This window comes from Oncorhynchus keta, unplaced genomic scaffold, assembly GCF_023373465.1.
Source record: "Oncorhynchus keta strain PuntledgeMale-10-30-2019 unplaced genomic scaffold, Oket_V2 Un_contig_6088_pilon_pilon, whole genome shotgun sequence".
In the NCBI taxonomy this organism is placed as follows: Eukaryota; Metazoa; Chordata; class Actinopteri; order Salmoniformes; family Salmonidae; genus Oncorhynchus; species Oncorhynchus keta.
Genome location: NW_026288670.1, coordinates 46,771 through 68,826, shown reverse-complemented (window position 1 = coordinate 68,826; position 22,056 = coordinate 46,771). Strand labels below are relative to the sequence as shown.

At 42.4% G+C, this 22,056-nt stretch overlaps 1 protein-coding gene and 1 long non-coding RNA gene across 2 annotated transcripts in view; both read left to right on the top strand.

The window, feature by feature from the left end:
• The window catches only part of LOC127925687 (glycine receptor subunit beta-like), a 61,483-nt gene that overhangs the window by 5,803 nt on the left and 33,624 nt on the right, over nucleotides 1-22,056 (top strand). Inside the window, exons 3-5 of the mRNA XM_052510743.1 lie at nucleotides 3,672-3,778; nucleotides 10,798-10,865; nucleotides 21,268-21,494. Coding sequence (XP_052366703.1) covers nucleotides 3,672-3,778; nucleotides 10,798-10,865; nucleotides 21,268-21,494 — 402 coding nt within the window. The remainder of the gene's footprint in view (nucleotides 1-3,671; nucleotides 3,779-10,797; nucleotides 10,866-21,267; nucleotides 21,495-22,056) is intronic.
• LOC127925686 (uncharacterized) lies at nucleotides 343-1,475 on the top strand. The gene is made up of 3 exons (XR_008121937.1): nucleotides 343-512; nucleotides 1,137-1,232; nucleotides 1,393-1,475. It is a non-coding gene; the product is annotated as an uncharacterized LOC127925686 (long non-coding RNA).

The window sequence follows — 22,056 nt, the reverse complement described above, 5'->3', positions numbered from 1 at the left end:
GATATCCAGAAGCTCTATGTCTAATCCGAGGTGAGTGATCGCTGCCCTGATATACAGAAGCTCTTTGTCTAATCAGAGGTGAGTGATCGCTGCCCTGATATACAGAAGCTCTTTGTCTAATCCGAGGTGAGTGATCGCTGCCCTGATATACAGAAGCACTATGTCTAATCCGAGGTGAGAGATCGCTGTCCTGATATATCCAGAAGCTCTTTGTCTAATCCGAGGTGAGTGATCGCTGCCCTGATATACAGAAGCTCTTTGTCTAATCCGAGGTGAGTGATCGCTGCCCTGATATACAGAAGCTCTTTGTCTAATCCGAGGTGAGTGATCGCTGCCCTGATATCCAGAAGCTCTTTGTCTAATCCGAGGTGAGTGATCGCTGCCCTGATATCCAGAAGCTCTTTGTCTAATCCGAGGTGAGTGATCGCTGCCCTGATATCCAGAAGCTCTTTGTCTAATCCGAGGTGAGTGATCGCTGCCCTGATATCCAGAAGCTCTTTGTCTAATCCGAGGTGAGTGATCGGTGCCCTGATATACAGAAGCTCTTTGTCTAATCCGAGGTGAGTGATCGGTGCCCTGATATCCAGAATCTCTTTGTCTAATCCGAGGTGAGTGATCGCTGCCCTGATATACAGAAGCTCTTTGTCTAATCCGAGGTGAGTGATCGCTGCCCTGATATACAGAAGCTCTTTGTCTAATCCGAGGTGAGTGATCGCTGCCCTGATATACAGAAGCTCTTTGTCTAATCCGAGGTGAGTGATCGCTGCCCTGATATACAGAAGCTCTTTGTCTAATCCGAGGTGAGAGATCGCTGCCCTGATATCCAGAAGCTCTTTGTCTAATCCGAGGTGAGTGATCGCTGCCCTGATATACAGAAGCTCTATGTCTAATCCGAGGTGAGAGATCGCTGTCCTGATATACAGAAGCTCTTTGTCTAATCCGAGGTGAGTGATCGGTGCCCTGATATACAGAAGCTCTATGTCTAATCCGAGGTGAGTGATCGCTGTCCTGATATCCAGAAGCTCTTTGTCTAATCAGAGGTGAGTGATCGCTGCCCTGATATACAGAATCTCTTTGTCTAATCTGAGGTGAGTGATCGCTGTCCTGATATACAGAAGCTCTTTGTCTAATCCGAGGTGAGTGATCGCTGCCCTGATATCCAGAAGCTCTTTGTCTAATCCGAGGTGAGTGATCGCTGCCCTGATATCCAGAAGCTCTTTGTCTAATCCGAGGTGAGTGATCGCTGCCCTGATATACAGAAGCTCTTTGTCTAATCCGAGGTGAGTGAGCTGTCCTGATATCCAGAAGCTCTTTGTCTAATCCGAGGTGAGTGATCGCTGTCCCAGAAGCTGTCTAATATCCTGTCCTGAGAAGCTCTTTGTCTAATCCGAGGTGAGTGATCGCTGCCCTGATATCCAGAAGCTCTTTGTCTAATCCGAGGTGAGTGATCGCTGCCCTGATATACAGAAGCTCTTTGTCTAATCCGAGGTGAGTGATCGCTGTCCTGATATCCAGAAGCTCTTTGTCTAATCAGAGGTGAGTGATCGCTGCCCTAATATCCAGAAGCTCTTTGTCTAATCCGAGGTGAGTGATCGCTGCCCTGATATACAGAAGCTCTTTGTCTAATCCGAGGTGAGTGATTGCTGTCCTGATATACAGAAGCTCTTTGTCTAATCCGAGGTGAGTGATCGCTGTCCTGATATCCAGAAGCTCTTTGTCTAATCAGAGGTGAGTGATCGCTGCCCTGATATACAGAAGCTTGTTTTTGCAGTAAGATACGGTTGCAGAAATATTATGTACAAAATATGTTACAAATAACGTGAAAAAAACACATAATAGCACAATTAGTTGGGAGCCCATAAAACTGCTGCCATTTCTTCCTGCGCCATTTTAGTAGTAGTAGTATCAGTAGTTTAATTAGTAGTAGCAGTAGCAGTAGTTTAATTAGTAGTAGCAGTAGTAGTAGTTGTAGTAGAAATAGTGATGGAGGTGTTAGTAATAGTAATAGTAGTTAGTAGTAGTAGTAGTAGTTTAATTAGTAGTAGCACTAGCAGTAGTAGTAAAAATAGTGGTGGTGTTAGAAGTACTAGTAGTAATGGAAATAGTATTAGTAGTAGTAGTAGTAGTAGTAATGATAATAGTAGTAGTAGTAGTAGTAGTAGTAGTAATGGTAATAGTAGTAGTAGTAGTAGTAGTAGTAGTTTAATTATTAGTAGCAGTAAAAATAGTGGTGGTGTTAGAAGTACTAGTAGTAATGGTAATAGTATTAGTAGTAGTAGTAGTAGTAGTAATGATAATAGTAGTAGTAGTAGTACTAGTAGTAATGGTAATAGTATTAGTAGTAGTAGTAGTAGTAGTAATTATAATAGTAGTAGTAGTAGTAGTAGTAGTTTAATTAGTAGTAGCAGTAAAACTAGTGGTGGTGGTAGAAGTAGTAGTAATAGTAGTAATAGTAGTAGAGGTAGTAGTAGTAGAGGTTGTAGTATTAATAGTAGTAGAGGTAGTAGTTGTAATAATAATGTTGGTGGTAGTAGTAGTAGTAGTAGTAGAGGTTGTAGTAGTAGTAGAGGTTGTAGTAGTAGTAATAGTAGTAGAGGTAGTAGTTGTAATAATAATGTTGGTGGTAGTAGTAGTAGTAGTAGTAGAGGTTGTAGTAGTAGTAGAGGTTGTAGTAGTAGTAGTAATAGTAGTAGAGGTAGTAGTAGTAGAGGTAGTAGCAGTAGCAGGAGTAGTAGCAGTGATAGTAGTACCAGTAGTAGTAGTAGAGGTTGTAGTAGTAGTAGTAGTAGTATAGAGGCTGTTGTAGTAGTATAGAGGTTGTTGTAGTAGTAGTAGTAGTAATAGTAGCAGTAGTAGTAGAGGTTGTTGTAGTAGTAGTAGTAGTAGTAGTAGTAGTAGTATAGAGGTTGTTGTAGTAGTAGTAGTAGTAGTAGTAGTAGTAGTAGTAGTAGTAGAGGTTGTAGTAGTAGTAGTATAGAGGTTGTTGTAGTAGTAGTAGAGGTTGTAGTAGTAGTAGTAGTAATAGTAGCAGTAGTAGTAGAGGTTGTTGTAGTAGTAGTAGTAGTAGTAGTAGTATAGAGGTTGTTGTAGTAGTAGTAGTAGTAGTAGTAGTAGTAGTAGTAGAGGTTGTAGTAGTAGTAGTATAGAGGTTGTTGTAGTAGTAGTAGAGGTTGTAGTAGTAGTAGCAGAGGTTGTAGTAGTAGTAGCAGTAGTAGAGGTAGTAGCAGTAGCAGGAGTAGTAGCAGTGGTAGTAAGTAGCAGCAGTAGTAGTAGAGGTTGTAGTAGTAGTAGTAGAGGTTGTAGTAGTTGCAGTAGTAGTAGTAGTAGTAGTAGTAGTAGTAGTAGTAGTAGCAGTAGTAGTAGTATTAGTCCTTTTAGTAGCAGTAGTAGCAGTAGTAGTAGTAGTATTAGTAGTAGTAGTAGTAGTATAGTATTAGTAATTCTAGTAGTAGCAGTAGTAGTAGTAGTAGTAACAGTAGTAGTAGTAGCAGTAGTAGTAGTAGTAGTAACAGTAGTAGTAGTATTAGTCCTAGTAGTAGCAGTAGTAGTAGTAACAGTAGTAATAGTAGTAGCAGTAGTATTAGTCCTAGTAGTAGCAGTAGTAGCAGTAGTAGTAGTAGTATTAGTAGTAGTAGTAGTAGTGGTAAGTGTATTATGTGTTTGTGTTACAGACAGCTGTCTGCAGAGGAGATTGCTCAGGTACCAGCCAACTCCACCAGCAACATCCTCAACAGGCTGATGGTGACATATGACTCTCGCATACGACCCAACTTTAAAGGTTAGTTACATATATACAACCAACTCAATGGCCTTGTGGTTGGAGTGTTATCCAGTAACAACCCACAGTAACAACCCATGACTGAACTGTTATACAGTAACGACTCTAACCCATGACTCTATTGACCTGTTATACAGTAACAACCCATGACTCTATTGACCTGTTATACAGTAACAACCCATGACTCTATTGACCTGTTATACAGTAACAACCCATGACTCTATTGACCTGTTATACAGTAACAACCCATGACTCTATTGACCTGTTATACAGTAACAACCCATGACTCTATTGACCTGTTATACAGTAACAACCCATGACTCTATTGACCTGTTATACAGTAACAACCCATGACTCTATTGAGCTGTTATACAGTAACAACCCATGACTCTATTGACCTGTTATACAGTAACAACCCATGACTCTATTAACCTGTTATACAGTAACAACCCATGACTCTATTGAACTGTTATACAGTAACAACCCATGACTCTATTGACTTGTTATACAGTAATGACTCTAACCCATGACTCTATTGACCTGTTATACAGTAACAACCCATGACTCTATTGAACTGTTATACAGTAACAACCCATGACTCTATTGAACTGTTATACAGTAACAACCCATGACTCTATTGAACTGTTATACAGTAACAACCCATGACTCTATTGACCTGTTATACAGTAACAACCCATGACTCTATTGACCTGTTATACAGTAACAACCCATGACTCTATTGACCTGTTATACAGTAATGACAACCCATGACTCTATTGAACTGTTATACAGTAACAACCCATGACTCTATTGAACTGTTATACAGTAACAACCCATGACTCTATTGACCTGTTATACAGTAACAACCCATGACTGAACTGTTATACAGTAACAACCCATGACTCTATTGACCTGTTATACAGTAACAACCCATGACTCTATTGACCTGTTATACAGTAACAACCCATGACTCTATTGACCTGTTATACAGTAACAACCCATGACTCTATTGACCTGTTATACAGTAACAACCCATGACTCTATTGACCTGTTATACAGTAACAACCCATGACTCTATTGACCTGTTATACAGTAACAACCCATGACTCTATTGAACTGTTATACAGTAACAACCCATGACTCTATTGACCTGTTATACAGTAACAACCCATGACTCTATTGACCTGTTATACAGTAACAACCCATGACTCTATTGACCTGTTATACAGTAACAACCCATGACTCTATTAACCTGTTATACAGTAACAACCCATGACTCTATTGAACTGTTATACAGTAACAACCCATGACTCTATTGACCTGTTATACAGTAACAACCCATGACTCTATTGACCTGTTATACAGTAACAACCCATGACTCTATTGACCTGTTATACAGTAACAACCCATGACTCTATTGAACTGTTATACAGTAACAACCCATGACTCTATTGACCTGTTATACAGTAACAACCCATGACTCTATTAACCTGTTATACAGTAACAACCCGTGACTCTATTGACCTGTTATACAGTAACAACTCATGACTCTATTGACCTGTTATACAGTAACAACCCATGACTCTATTGACCTGTTATACAGTAACAACCCATGACTCTATTGAACTGTTATACAGTAACAACCCATGACTCTATTGACCTGTTATACAGTAACAACCCATGACTCTATTGACCTGTTATACAGTAACAACCCATGACTCTATTGAACTGTTATACAGTAACAACCCATGACTCTATTGACCTGTTATACAGTAACAACCCATGACTCTATTGACCTGTTATACAGTAACAACCCATGACTCTATTAACCTGTTATACAGTAACAACCCATGACTCTATTGAACTGTTATACAGTAACAACCCATGACTCTATTGACCTGTTATACAGTAACAACCCATGACTCTATTGAACTGTTATACAGTAACAACCCATGACTCTATTGACCTGTTATACAGTAACAACCCATGACTCTATTGAACTGTTATACAGTAACAACCCATGACTCTATTGACCTGTTATACAGTAACAACCCATGACTCTATTGAACTGTTATACAGTAACAACCCATGACTCTATTGAACTGTTATACAGTAACAACCCATGACTCTATTGACCTGTTATACAGTAACAACCCATGACTCTATTGAACTGTTATACAGTAACAACCCATGACTCTATTGACCTGTTATACAGTAACAACCCATGACTCTATTGACCTGTTATACAGTAACAACCCATGACTCTATTGACCTGTTATACAGTAACAACCCATGACTGAACTGTTATACAGTAACAACCCATGACTCTATTGACCTGTTATACAGTAACAACCCATGACTCTATTGACCTGTTATACAGTAACAACCCATGACTCTATTGAACTGTTATACAGTAACAACCCATGACTCTATTGACCTGTTATACAGTAACAACCCATGACTCTATTGACCTGTTATACAGTAACAACCCATGACTCTATTGACCTGTTATACAGTAACAACCCATGACTCTATTGACCTGTTATACAGTAACAACCCATGACTCTATTGAACTGTTATACAGTAACAACCCATGACTCTATTGACCTGTTATACAGTAACAACCCATGACTCTATTGACCTGTTATACAGTAATGACTCTAACCCATGACTCTATTGACCTGTTATACAGTAACAACCCATGACTCTATTGACCTGTTATACAGTAACAACCCATGACTCTATTGACCTGTTATACAGTAACAACCCACAGTAACAACCCATGACTGAACTGTTATACAGTAATGACTCTAACCCATGACTCTATTGAACTGTTATACAGTAACAACCCATGACTCTATTGACCTGTTATACAGTAACAACCCATGACTCTATTGACCTGTTATACAGTAACAACCCATGACTCTATTAAACTGTTATACAGTAACAACCCATGACTCTATTGAACTGTTATACAGTAACAACCCATGACTCTATTGACCTGTTATACAGTAACAACCCATGACTCTATTGACCTGTTATACAGTAACAACCCATGACTCTATTGACCTGTTATACAGTAACAACCCATGACTCTATTAACCTGTTATACAGTAACAACCCATGACTCTATTGAACTGTTATACAGTAACAACCCATGACTCTATTGACCTGTTATACAGTAACAACCCATGACTCTTTTGACCTGTTATACAGTAACAACCCATGACTCTATTGACCTGTTATACAGTAACAACCCATGACTCTATTGAACTGTTATACAGTAACAACCCATGACTCTATTGACCTGTTATACAGTAACAACCCATGACTCTATTGACCTGTTATACAGTAACAACCCATGACTCTATTGACCTGTTATACAGTAACAACCCATGACTCTATTGACCTGTTATACAGTAACAACCCATGACTCTATTGACCTGTTATACAGTAACAACCCATGACTCTATTGAACTGTTATACAGTAACAACCCATGACTCTATTGAACTGTTATACAGTAACAACCCATGACTCTATTGACCTGTTATACAGTAACAACCCATGACTGAACTGTTATACAGTAACAACCCATGACTCTATTGACCTGTTATACAGTAACAACCCATGACTCTATTGACCTGTTATACAGTAACAACCCATGACTCTATTGACCTGTTATACAGTAACAACCCATGACTGAACTGTTATACAGTAACAACCCATGACTCTATTGACCTGTTATACAGTAACAACCCATGACTGAACTGTTATACAGTAACAACCCATGACTCTATTGACCTGTTATACAGTAACAACCCATGACTCTATTGACCTGTTATACAGTAACAACCCATGACTCTATTGAACTGTTATACAGTAACAACCCATGACTCTATTGACCTGTTATACAGTAACAACCCATGACTCTATTGACCTGTTATACAGTAACAACCCATGACTGAACTGTTATACAGTAACAACCCATGACTCTATTGACCTGTTATACAGTAACAACCCATGACTCTATTGAGTAACAACCCATGACTCTATTGACCTGTTATACAGTAACAACCCATGACTCTATTGACCTGTTATACAGTAACAACCCATGACTCTATTGAACTGTTATACAGTAACAACCCATGACTCTATTGAACTGTTATACAGTAACAACCCATGACTCTATTGACCTGTTATACAGTAACAACCCATGACTCTATTGACCTGTTATACAGTAACAACCCATGACTCTATTGACCTGTTATACAGTAACAACCCATGACTCTATTGAACTGTTATACAGTAACAACCCATGACTGAACTGTTATACCAACCCATGACTCTATTGACCTGTTATACAGTAACAACCCATGACTGAACTATTGAACAACCCATGACTCTATTGACCTGTTATACAGTAACAACCCATGACTCTATTGACCTGTTATACAGTAACAACCCATGACTCTATTGACCTGTTATACAGTAACAACCCATGACTCTATTGACCTGTTATACAGTAACAACCCATGACTCTATTGACCTGTTATACAGTAACAACCCATGACTCTATTAACCTGTTATACAGTAACAACCCATGACTCTATTGAACTGTTATACAGTAACAACCCATGACTCTATTGAACTGTTATACAGTAACAACCCATGACTCTATTGAACTGTTATACAGTAACAACCCATGACTCTATTGACCTGTTATACAGTAACAACCCATGACTCTATTGACCTGTTATACAGTAACAACCCATGACTCTATTGAACTGTTATACAGTAACAACCCATGACTCTATTGGCATGTTATACAGTAACAACCCATGACTCTATTGAACTGTTATACAGTAACAACCCATGACTCTATTGGCCTGTTATACAGTAACAACCCATGATTGACCTGTTATACAGTAACAACCCATGACTCTATTGACCTGTTATACAGTAACAACCCATGACTCTATTGACCTGTTATACAGTAACAACCCATGACTCTATTGACTGTTATACAGTAACAACCCATGACTCTATTGACCTGTTATTAACAACCCATGACTCTATTGACCTGTTATACAGTAACAACCCATGACTCTATTGCCCTGTTATACAGTAACAACCCATGACTCTATTGACCTGTTATACAGTAACAACCCATGACTCTATTGACCTGTTATACAGTAACAACCCATGACTCTATTGAACTGTTATACAGTAACAACCCATGACTCTATTGAACTGTTATACAGTAACAACCCATGACTCTATTGAACTGTTATACAGTAACAACCCATGACTCTATTGGCATGTTATACAGTAACAACCCATGACTCTATTGACCTGTTATACAGTAACAACCCATGACTCTATTGGCCTGTTATACAGTAACAACCCATGACTCTATTGACCTGTTATACAGTAACAACCCATGACTCTATTGACCTGTTATACAGTAACAACCCATGACTCTATTGACCTGTTATACAGTAACAACCCATGACTCTATTGACCTGTTATACAGTAACAACCCATGACTCTATTGACCTGTTATACAGTAACAACCCATGACTCTATTGACCTGTTATACAGTAACAACCCATGACTCTATTGAACTGTTATACAGTAACAACCCATGACTCTATTAACCTGTTATACAGTAACAACCCATGACTGAACTGTTATACAGTAACAACCCATGACTCTATTGGCATGTTATACAGTAACAACCCATGACTCTATTAACCTGTTATACAGTAACAACCCATGACTCTATTGAACTGTTATACAGTAACAACCCATGACTCTATTGACCTGTTATACAGTAACAACCCATGACTCTATTAACCTGTTATACAGTAACGACTCTAACCCATGACTCTATTGACCTGTTATACAGTAACAACCCATGACTCTATTGACCTGTTATACAGTAACAACCCATGACTCTATTAACCTGTTATACAGTAACAACCCATGACTCTATTGACCTGTTATACAGTAACAACCCATGACTCTATTAACCTGTTATACAGTAACAACCCATGACTCTATTGACCTGTTATACAGTAACAACCCATGACTCTATTGACCTGTTATACAGTAACAGTTCAATAGAAGAGAGAAGAGGAGGAGAAGAGTGGGATAGAGAGAGGAGAAGAGGGAAGAGAGAAAGAGGAGAAGATGATAGAGGAGGAGAGGAGAGAAAAGGATTAGAAGAGGAGGATAACAGAGAAGAGGAGGAGAGGAGGAGGAGAAAGGAGAAGAGGATGGGAATAGATAAGAGGAGGAGAGGAGGAAAGGAGAAGAGCAGGAGAAGAGAGAAGAGGAGGAGATCAGGGGACAGAAGAAAGAAGAGGAGGAGAAGAGACAGGAGGAGAAGAGAGAAGCGGATGAGAAGAGAGGAGAGGAGGAGATGAGGGGAAAGAAGAAAGAAGAGGGGGAAAAGAGAGGAGAGGAGAAGAAGAGTGGAGAAGAGGAGAGGAGTGGAGGAGAGGAAGAGAGGAGGAGGAGAAGAGAGGAGAGGAGAGGAAGAGGGGGACAGAAGAGAGAAGAGGAAGAGAGGAGGAGGAGAAGAGAGGAGTGAAGGAGAGGACAGAAGAGAAGAGGAGGAGAGAAGAAGGAGAAAGGAGAAGAGAGGAGAGGGGGAGAGGAGGCGGAGGACAGAATTAGTCTGTTTGGTTAATAAACTGAAAGTGTTGTAAGCCTGTGTGTGTGTGTGCGTGTGTCTGAGTGTGTGTGAGAGAGAGAGCCACGGCCATATGCTGCGAATCAGGTTGAGTGGAGCGGAATGATCACATGACTGTCAAGACCACAGAAATGCCAAAGACACACACACACACACACAGACACAAACTGGAATAAAACTGCATGGGTTTTATTTTTTATTTTGACTCGTGTGTGTGTGTGTGTGTGTGTGTGTGTGTGTGTGTGTGTGTGTGTGTGTGTGTGTGTGTGTGTGTGTGTGTGTGTGTGTGTGTGTGTGTGTGTGTGTGTGTGTGTGTCCCAGGTGTTCCGGTGGAAGACAAGATTAATATGTTTATCAACAGTTTTGGCTCCATCCAGGAAACCAACATGGTGAGCAGAGTTACTAATTTGTTTAAATTTTTTAATTTGACCTTTATTTAACCAGGCAAGTCAGTTAAGAACACATTCTTATTTTCAATGACGGCCTGGGAACAGTGGGTTAACTGCCTGTTCAGGGGAAGAACGACAGATTTGTACCTTGTCAGCTCGGGGGTTTGAACTCGCAACCTTCCGGTTACTAGTCCAACACTCTAAACACTAGGCTACGCTGCCACCCTAATGCTAAAACCATGCTAACAATGGTACCAACATCCCAACGTCATCAACATTAGCCTATATGCTATAAACAGTAGCCTGTATGCTATTAACATTAGTCTGTAAACCATCAACATTAGCCTGTATGCTATAAACATTAGCCTGTATGCTATCACCATTAGCCTATATGCTATAAACATAAGCCTATATGCTATTAACAGTAGCCTGTATGCTACCACCATTAGCATATATGCTATAAACATTAGCCTGTATCCTATAAACAGTAGCCTGTATGCTACCACCATCAGACTGTATGCTACCACCATCAGACTGTATGCTATCAGCATTAGCCTGTATGCTGCCCTAAACTCTCTCCTGGCCCCTTACACTAAGTCTGAATTTGTCCTGCTTGGTGACCTAAATTGGGACATGCTTAAACTACCTGAGCCAAGTCCTAAAGCAACAGGGCTCCCTAAATCTTACTCAGATTATTACCAATCCCACAAGGTATGACTCCAAACACCCAGAAAAGGCTACTCTCCTCAATGTTATCCTCACAAATAATCCTGATAGGTATCAGTCTGGTGTTTTCTATCATGTCCTTAGTGATCACTGTTTTACAGCCTGTGTTCATAAAGGTTATCCTCACAAATAATCCTGATAGGTATCAGTCTGGTGTTTTCTATCATGTCCTTAGTGATCACTGTTTTACAGCCTGTGTTCATAAAGGTTAACCTCACAAATAATCCTGATAGGTATCAGTCTGGTGTTTTCTATCATGTCCTTAGTGATCACTGTTTTACAGCCTGTGTTCATAAAGGCTGCTCAATGAAACAACCTGTCCTGATTTGTCATAGACGATATAAAACTTTAACGAGCCTTCCTTCATGAACTGGCCTCTGTAAATCTGTATAGAAACAGCTTGATCCCCTCTGTCGAAGATGCATGAACTGGCCTCTGTAAATCTGTATAGAATCAGCTTGATCCCCTCTGTCGAAGATGCATGAACTGGCCTCTGTAAATCTGTATAGAATCAGCTTGATCCCCTCTGTCGAAGATGCATGAACTGGCCTCTGTAAATCTGTATAGAATCAGCTTGATCCCCTCTGTCGAAGATGCTAGGACCTTATTTTTGATATTTTCAGAATTAAAAACAGGTTCGGCACCTGGTTCGACCATGATCTGGCTTACTCCACCTCAACAATCCCATTTGGCAAATTGCTCGGCACACGCATACCCAGGCTGACTGGCTCTCGTTCAGGCAAATGAGAAATAAGTGCACTCAGGCTATCTGGAAGGCCAAAGTTAGTTACTTTAAGGAGCAGTTCTCTCTCTGTGGGTCTAACCCCAAGAAGTTCTGGAAAACGGTTAAAGACCTGGAGAATAAACCCTCCTCCTCAAAGCTGTCCCTTAATGTTGATGATGTGGTTGTTACTGACAAGGAGCACATGGCTTTAATCATCACTTCATTAAGTCAGGATTCCTATTTGACTCCTTGCCCGCCCAACATTTCCTCATCTCCCACCCCTTCTGATGTGACTATCCCCGATCCTCCTCCCTCTTGTCCCCCTGCCCCGCTACAAAGTTTCCCCCTGCAGGTGGTCACTGATTCCGAGGTGCTAAAGGAGCTCCTTTACCCCCCAAAAACACCTGGGTCAGATGGTTTAGACCCTTTCTTCTTTAAGGTTGCTGCCCCTATCATGGCAAAGCATATCTCCAACATTTTTAACCTGTCTCTCCTCTCTGGGGAGGTTCCCATTGCTTGGAAGGCAGCCACGGTTCGTCCTTTATCTAAAGAGGGAGATCAAGCTGATCCTAACTGTTTAAGGCCTATTTCTATGTTCCCCCGTTTATCAAAAGTGTTGGAAAAACGTGTCAATAATCAACTGACTGTCTTTCTTGATGTCTATAGTATTCTCTTGGGTATGCCATCTGGTTTCTTGATGTCTATAGTATTCTCTTGGGTATGCCATCTGGTTTCTTGATGTCTATAGTATTCTCTTGGGTATGCCATCTGGTTTCTTGATGTCTATAGTATTCTCTTGGGTATGCCATCTGGTTTCTTGATGTCTATAGTATTCTCTTGGGTATGCCATCTGGTTTCTTGATGTCTATAGTATTCTCTTGGGTATGCCATCTGGTTTCTTGATGTCTATAGTATTCTCTTGGGTATGCCATCTGGTTTCTTGATGTCTATAGTATTCTCTCTGGTATGCCATCTGGTTTCTTGATGTCTATAGTATTCTCTTGGGTATGCCATCTGGTTTCTTGATGTCTATAGTATTCTCTTGGGTATGCCATCTGGTTTCTTGATGTCTATAGTATTCTCTTGGGTATGCCATCTGGTTTCTTGATGTCTATAGTATTCTCTTGGGTATGCCATCTGGTTTCTTGATGTCTATAGTATTCTCTTGGGTATGCCATCTGGTTTCTTGATGTCTGTAGTATTCTCTTGGGTATGCCATCTGGTTTCCACTCAGGTTATGGATGTGTTACTGCAACCATATACAGTAGGTCCTCACTGATGTCACCATGGCCCTTGAATCTAAGCAATGTTGTGCTGCTATTTTTCTTGACTTGGCCAAATCTTTGGTACGGTTGACCATTACATTCTTGTGGGCCGGCTAAGGAGTATTGGTGTCTCTGAGGGGTCTTTGGCCTGGTTTGGTAACTACCTCTCTCAAAGAGTGCAGTGTATAAAGTCAGAACATCTGCTGTCTCAGCCACTGCCTGTCACCAAGGCAGTTCCCCAAGGCTCGATCCTAGGCCCCATGCTCTTCTCAATTTACATCAACAACATAGCTCAGGAGGTAGGAAGCTCTCTCAACCATTTATATGCAGATGATACAGTCTATTACTCAGCTGGCCCCTCCCTGGATTTTGTGTTAATCGCTCTACACAAAGCTTTCTTAGTGTCCAACAAGCTTTCTCTGCCCTTAACCTTATTCTGAACATCTCTAAAACAAAGGTCATGTGGTTTGGTAAGAATAATGCCCCTCTCCCCACAGGTGTGATTCCTACATCTGAGGGTTTAGAGCTTGAGGTAGTCACCTCATACAAGTACTTGGGAGTATGGCTAGATGGTACACTGTCCTTCTCTCAGCACATATCAAAGCTGCAGGCTAAAGTTAAATCTAGACTTGGTTTCCTCCATCGTAATCGCTCCTCTTTAACCCCTGCTACCAAACTAACCCTGATTCAGATGACCAGCCTACACATGCTAGATTACGTAGACATCGTTTATAGATCGGCAGGTAGGGGTGCTCTAGAGCGGCTAGATGTTCTTTACGTTTCGGCCATCAGATTTGCCACCAATGCTCCTTATAGGACACATCGCTAAACTACGTCAAAATGCTCTAGACACCTTGGGGAATATGTAGAAAGGGGAATCTGGTTGATAGCCTATTCACTGCTCAATAGGGACAGATCACAGAGCTTTCAAAACACGAGTCACTTCCGGATTGGATTTTTCTCAGGCTTTCGTCTGCAATATCAGTTCTGTTATACTCACAGACAATATTTTTACAGTTTTGGAAACTTTAGAGTGTTTTCTATCCTAAGCTGTCAATTATATGCATATTCTATATATTCTAGCATCTTATACTGACAAAATAGCCCGTTTACTCTGGGAACGTTATTTAAAATGAAAATACTGCCCCCTAGTGTCAAGAAGTTATAGGACACATCGCTGCACTCTATACTCCTCTGACCTCATGACTTGGTTCATGTACTGTCAACTGTGGGACCTTATATAGACAGGTGTGTGTCTTTCCAAATCATATCCAATCAATTGAATTGACCACAGGTGGACTCCAATCAAGTTGTAGAAACATCTCAAGGATGATTAATGGAAACAGGATGCACCTGAGCTCAATTTCTAGTCTCATAGCAAAATGGTCTGAATACTTCCTATATGTAAATAAGGTGTTTTTTCCATTTTTGCTTCGTCATTATGGGGTATCATCGTGTGTAGATTGATCTTTGTCATTATGGGGTATCGTGTGTAGATTGATCTTTGTCATTATGGGGTATAGTGTGTAGATTGCTCTTTGTCATTATGGGGTATCGTGTGTAGATTGATCTTTGTCATTATGGGTGTATTGATCTTTGTCATTATGGGTGTGTAGATTGATCTTTGTCATTATGGGGTATCGTGTGTAGATTGATCTTTGTCATTATGGGGTATAGTGTGTAGATTGATCTTTGTCATTATGGGGTATCTGTTGTCATTATGGGGTATCGTGTGTAGATTGATCTTTGTCATTATGGGGTATAGTGTGTAGTGTGTAGAGATTGCTCTTTGTCATTATGGGGTATCTTTGTGTTATGTAGATTGATCTTTGTCATTATGGGGTATAGTGTGTAGATTGATCTTTGTCATTATGGGGTATAGTGTGTAGATTGATCTTTGTCATTATGGGGTATAGTGTGTAGATTGATCTTTGTCATTATGGGGTATAGTGTATAGATTGATCTTTGTCATTATGGGGTATAGTCATTATGGGGTATAGTTGATCTTTGTCATTATGATTGATCTTTGTCATTGTCATATGGGGTATCGTGTGTAGATTGATCTTTGTCATTATGGGGTATAGTGTGTAGATTGATCTTTGTCATTATGGGGTATCGTGTGTAGATTGATGATGATTATTATTTCATTCTACTCGTGCGTTGCTTTACCATGCAGTGATACAAATGGAAGTACACACACAGACTCCAACTAGCTTTTAGCTTTTAGCTAGTTGAAAAGCAGAGCACATGTGCGTCGGATATGAAAACGAGACATCAGTCAAAGCGTCCATTAGGTGGACATTGGGCATGGAGGTGGGGGATTGAGACAGATATCTAGCTTAAACAGAAAGCGTCCATTAGGTGGACATTGGGCATGGAGGTGGGGGATTGAGACAGATATCTAGCTTAAACAGAAAGCGTCCATTAGGTGGACATTGGGCATGGAGGTGGGGGACAGATTGAGACAGATCCATTAGGTGGACATAGGGCATGGAGGTGGGGGAAGACAGATATCTAGCAGAAAGCGTCCATTAGGTGGACATAGGGCATGGAGGTGGGGGATTGAGACAGATATCTAGCTTAAACAGAAAGCGTCCATTAGGTGGACATAGGGCATGGAGGTGGGGGATTGAGACAGATATCTAGCTTAAACAGAAAGCGTCCATTAGGTGGACATAGGGCATGGAGGTGGGGGATTGAGACAGATATCTAAAACAGAAAGCGTCCATTAGGTGGACATAGGGCATGGAGGTGGGGGATTGAGACAGATATCTAGCTTAAACAGAAAGCGTCCATTAGGTGGACATAGGGCATGGAGGTGGGGGATTGAGACAGATATCTAGCTTAAACAGAAAGCGTCCATTAGGTGGACATAGGGCATGGAGGTGGGGGATTGAGACAGATATCTAGCTTAAACAGAAAGCGTCCATTAGGTGGACATAGGGCATGGAGGTGGGGGATTGAGACAGATATCTAGCTTAAACAGAAAGCGTCCATTAGGTGGACATAGGGCATGGAGGTGGGGGATTGAGACAGATATCTAGCTTAAACAGAAAGCGTCCATTAGGTGGACATAGGGCATGGAGGTGGGGGATTGAGACAGATATCTAGCTTAAACAGAAAGCGTCCATTAGGTGGACATAGGGCATGGAGGTGGGGGATTGAGACAGATATCTAGCTTAAACAGAAAGCGTCCATTAGGTGGACATAGGGCATGGAGGTGGGGGGGATTGAGACAGATATCTAGCTTAAACAGAAAGCGTCCATTAGGTGGACATAGGGCATGGAGGTGGGGGATTGAGACAGATATCTAGCTTAAACAGAAAGCGTCCATTAGGTGGACATAGGGCATGGAGGTGGGGGATTGAGACAGATATCTAGCTTAAACAGAAAGCGTCCATTAGGTGGACATAGGGCATGGAGGTGGGGGGGGATTGAGACAGATATCTAGCTTAAACAGAAAGCGTCCATTAGGTGGACATAGGGCATGGAGGTGGGGGATTGAGACAGATATCTAGCTTAAACAGAAAGCGTCCATTAGGTGGACATAGGGCATGGAGGTGGGGGATTGAGACAGATATCTAGCTTAAACAGAAAGCGTCCATTAGGTGGACATAGGGCATGGAGGTGGGGGATTGAGACAGATATCTAGCTTAAACAGAAAGCGTCCATTAGGTGGACATAGGGCATGGAGGTGGGGGATTGAGACAGATATCTAGCTTAAACAGAAAGCGTCCATTAGGTGGACATAGGGCATGGAGGTGGGGGATTGAGACAGATATCTAGCTTAAACAGAAAGCGTCCATTAGGTGGACATAGGGCATGGAGGTGGGGGATTGAGACAGATATCTAGCTTAAACAGAAAGCGTCCATTAGGTGGACATAGGGCATGGAGGTGGGGGATTGAGACAGATATCTAGCTTAAACAGAAAGCGTCCATTAGGTGGACATAGGGCATGGAGGTGGGGGATTGAGACAGATATCTAGCTTAAACAGAAAGCGTCCATTAGGTGGACATAGGGCATGGAGGTGGGGGATTGAGACAGATATCTAGCTTAAACAGAAAGCGTCCATTAGGTGGACATAGGGCATGGAGGTGGGGGATTGAGACAGATATCTAGCTTAAACAGAAAGCGTCCATTAGGTGGACATAGGGCATGGAGGTGGGGGATTGAGACAGATATCTAGCTTAAACAGAAAGCGTCCATTAGGTGGACATAGGGCATGGAGGTGGGGGATTGAGACAGATATCTAAACAGCGTTTAAACAGGAAAGACAGATATCTAGCTTATTCCATTAGGTGGACATAGGGCATGGAGGTGGGGGATTGAGACAGATATCTAGCACAGAAAGCGTCCATTAGGTGGACATAGGGCATGGAGGTGGGGGATTGAGACAGATATCTAGCTTAAACAGAAAGCGTCCATTAGGTGGACATAGGGCATGGAGGTGGGGGATTGAGACAGATATCTAGCTTAAACAGAAAGCGTCCATTAGGTGGACATAGGGCATGGAGGTGGGGGATTGAGACAGATATCTAGCTTAAACAGAAAGCGTCCATTAGGTGGACATAGGGCATGGAGGTGGGGGATTGAGACAGATATCTAGCTTAAACAGAAAGCGTCCATTAGGTGGACATAGGGCATGGAGGTGGGGGATTGAGACAGATATCTAGCTTAAACAGAAAGCGTCCATTAGGTGGACATAGGGCATGGAGGTGGGGGATTGAGACAGATATCTAGCTTAAACAGAAAGCGTCCATTAGGTGGACATAGGGCATGGAGGTGGGGGATTGAGACAGATATCTAGCTTAAACAGAAAGCGTCCATTAGGTGGACATAGGGCATGGAGGTGGGGGATTGAGACAGATATCTAGCTTAAACATGGAGAGACAGATATCGTCCATTAGGTGGACATAGGGCATGGAGGTGGGGGATTGAGACAGATATCTAGCTTAAACAGAAAGCGTCCATTAGGTGGACATAGGGCATGGAGGTGGGGGATTGAGACAGATATCTAGCTTAAACAGAAAGCGTCCATTAGGTGGACATAGGGCATGGAGGTGGGGGATTGAGACAGATATCTAGCTTAAACAGAAAGCGTCCATTAGGTGGACATAGGGCATGGAGGTGGGGGATTGAGACAGATATCTAGCTTAAACAGAAAGCGTCCATTAGGTGGACATAGGGCATGGAGGTGGGGGATTGAGACAGATATCTAGCTTAAACAGAAAGCGTCCATTAGGTGGACATAGGGCATGGAGGTGGGGGATTGAGACAGATATCTAGCTTAAACAGAAAGCGTCCATTAGGTGGACATAGGGCATGGAGGTGGGGGATTGAGACAGATATCTAGCTTAAACAGAAAGCGTCCATTAGGTGGACATAGGGCATGGAGGTGGGGGATTGAGACAGATATCTAGCTCCATTAGGTGGACATAGGGCATGGAGGTGGGGGATTGAGACAGATATCTAGCTTAAACAGAAGGCGGACATAGGGCATTAGGACAGATGGACATAGGGCATGGAGGTGGGGGATTGAGACAGATATCTAGTTTAAACAGAAAGCGTCCATTAGGTGGACATAGGGCATGGAGGTGGGGGATTGAGACAGATATCTAGCTTAAACAGAAAGCGTCCATTAGGTGGACATAGGGCATGGAGGTGGGGGATTGAGACAGATATCTAGCTTAAACAGAAAGCGTCCATTAGGTGGACATAGGGCATGGAGGTGGGGGGATTGAGACAGATATCTAGCTTAAACAGAAAGCGTCCATTAGGTGGACATAGGGCATGGAGGTGGGGGATTGAGACAGATATCTAGCTTAAACAGAAAGCGTCCATTAGGTGGACATAGGGCATGGAGGTGGGGGATTGAGACAGATATCTAGCTTAAACAGAAAGCGTCCATTAGGTGGACATAGGGCATGGAGGTGGGGGATTGAGACAGATATCTAGCTTAAACAGAAAGCGTCCATTAGGTGGACATAGGGCATGGAGGTGGGGGATTGAGACAGATATCTAGCTTAAACAGAAAGCGTCCATTAGGTGGACATAGGGCATGGAGGTGGGGGATTGAGACAGATATCTAGCTTAAACAGAAAGCGTCCATTAGGTGGACATAGGGCATGGAGGTGGGGGATTGAGACAGATATCTAGCTTAAACAGAAAGCGTCCATTAGGTGGACATAGGGCATGGAGGTGGGGGATTGAGACAGATATCTAGCTTAAACAGAAAGCGTCCATTAGGTGGACATAGGGCATGGAGGTGGGGGATTGAGACAGATATCTAGCTTAAACAGAAAGCGTCCATTAGGTGGACATAGGGCATGGAGGTGGGGGATTGAGACAGATATCTAGCTTAAACAGAAAGCGTCCATTAGGTGGACATAGGGCATGGAGGTGGGGGATTGAGACAGATATCTAGCTTAAACAGAAAGCGTCCATTAGGTGGACATAGGGCATGGAGGTGGGGATTGAGACAGATATCTAGCTTAAACAGAAAGCGTCCATTAGGTGGACATAGGGCATGGAGGTGGGGGATTGAGACAGATATCTAGCTTAAACAGAAAGCGTCCATTAGGTGGACATAGGGCATGGAGGTGGGGGATTGAGACAGATATCTAGCTTAAACAGAAAGCGTCCATTAGGTGGACATAGGGCATGGAGGTGGGGGATTGAGACAGATATCTAGCTTAAACAGAAAGCGTCCATTAGGTGGACATAGGGCATGGAGGTGGGGGATTGAGACAGATATCTAGCTTAAACAGAAAGCGTCCATTAGGTGGACATAGGGCATGGAGGTGGGGGATTGAGACAGATATCTAGCTTAAACAGAAAGCGTCCATTAGGTGGACATAGGGCATGGAGGTGGGGGATTGAGACAGATATCTAGCTTAAACAGAAAGCGTCCATTAGGTGGACATAGGGCATGGAGGTGGGGGATTGAGACAGATATCTAGCTTAAACAGAAAGCGTCCATTAGGTGGACATAGGGCATGGAGGTGGGGGATTGAGACAGATATCTAGCTTAAACAGAAAGCGTCCATTAGGTGGACATAGGGCATGGAGGTGGGGGATTGAGACAGATATCTAGCTTAAACAGAAAGCGTCCATTAGGTGGACATAGGGCATGGAGGTGGGGGATTGAGACAGATATCTAGCTTAAACAGAAAGCGTCCATTAGGTGGACATAGGGCATGGAGGTGGGGGATTGAGACAGATATCTAGCTTAAACAGAAAGCCTACATTAGGTGGACATAGGGCATGGAGGTGGGGGATTGAGACAGATATCTAGCTTAAACAGAAAGCCTACATTAGGTGGACATAGGGCATGGAGGTGGGGGATTGAGACAGATATCTAGCTTAAACAGAAAGCGTCCATTAGGTGGACATAGGGCATGGAGGTGGGGGATTGAGACAGATATCTAGCTTAAACAGAAAGCGTCCATTAGGTGGACATAGGGCATGGAGGTGGGGGATTGAGACAGATATCTAGCTTAAACAGAAAGCCTACATTAGGTGGACATAGGGCATGGAGGTGGGGGATTGAGACAGATATCTAGCTTAAACAGAAAGATTTGGGGAGGGATTTTAATTATTATGCTAATTCGATTTCTATGGCGGAGCGAATGTTGACTCTAGGGGTTTAATTGACTTTGTACTAACAAATGATTGATTGTTGCTAGGACTACCGTGTGAACATCTTCCTGCGTCAGCGGTGGAACGACCCGAGGCTGAAGCTCCCGGCAGACTTCAAAGGAGAAGCGCTGACGGTGGACCCCAAGATATTCCAGTGTCTATGGAAACCAGACCTGTTCTTCGCCAACGAGAAACATGCCAACTTCCATGACGTCACGCAAGACAACATCCTGCTATTTATTTTCAGGAATGGAGACATTCTCATCAGCATGAGGTCTGTCTGTCTGTCTGTCTGTCTGTCTGTCTGTCTGTCTGTCTGTCTGTCTGTCTGTCTGTCTGTCTGTCTGTCTGTCTGTCTGTGGGTCTGTGGGTCTGTCTGTCTGTCTGTCTGTCTGTCTGTCTGTCTGTGGGTCTGTCCGTGGGTCTGTCTGTGGGTCTGTCTGTCTGTCTGTCTGTCTGTCTGTCTGTCTGTCTGTCTGTCTGTCTGTCTGTCTGTCTGTCTGCCTGCCTGTCTGCCAGGGTAGGTGCCTATGTGTGCCCAGTGACTGTCTGTTGTGTGTTCAGGTTGTCAGTGACTGTCTGTTGTGTGTTCAGGTTGTCAGTGACTGTCTGTTGTGTGTTCAGGTTGTCAGTGACTGTCTGTTGTGTGTTCAGGTTGTCAGTGACTGTTTGTTGTGTGGTCAGGTTGTCTGTCTGTGTGTTCAGGTTGTCAGTGACTGTCTGTTGTGTGTTCAGGTTGTCAGTGACTGTCTGTTGTGTGTTCAGGTTGTCAGTGACTGTCTGTTGTGTGTTCAGGTTGTCAGTGACTGTCTGTTGTGTGTTCAGGTTGTCAGTGA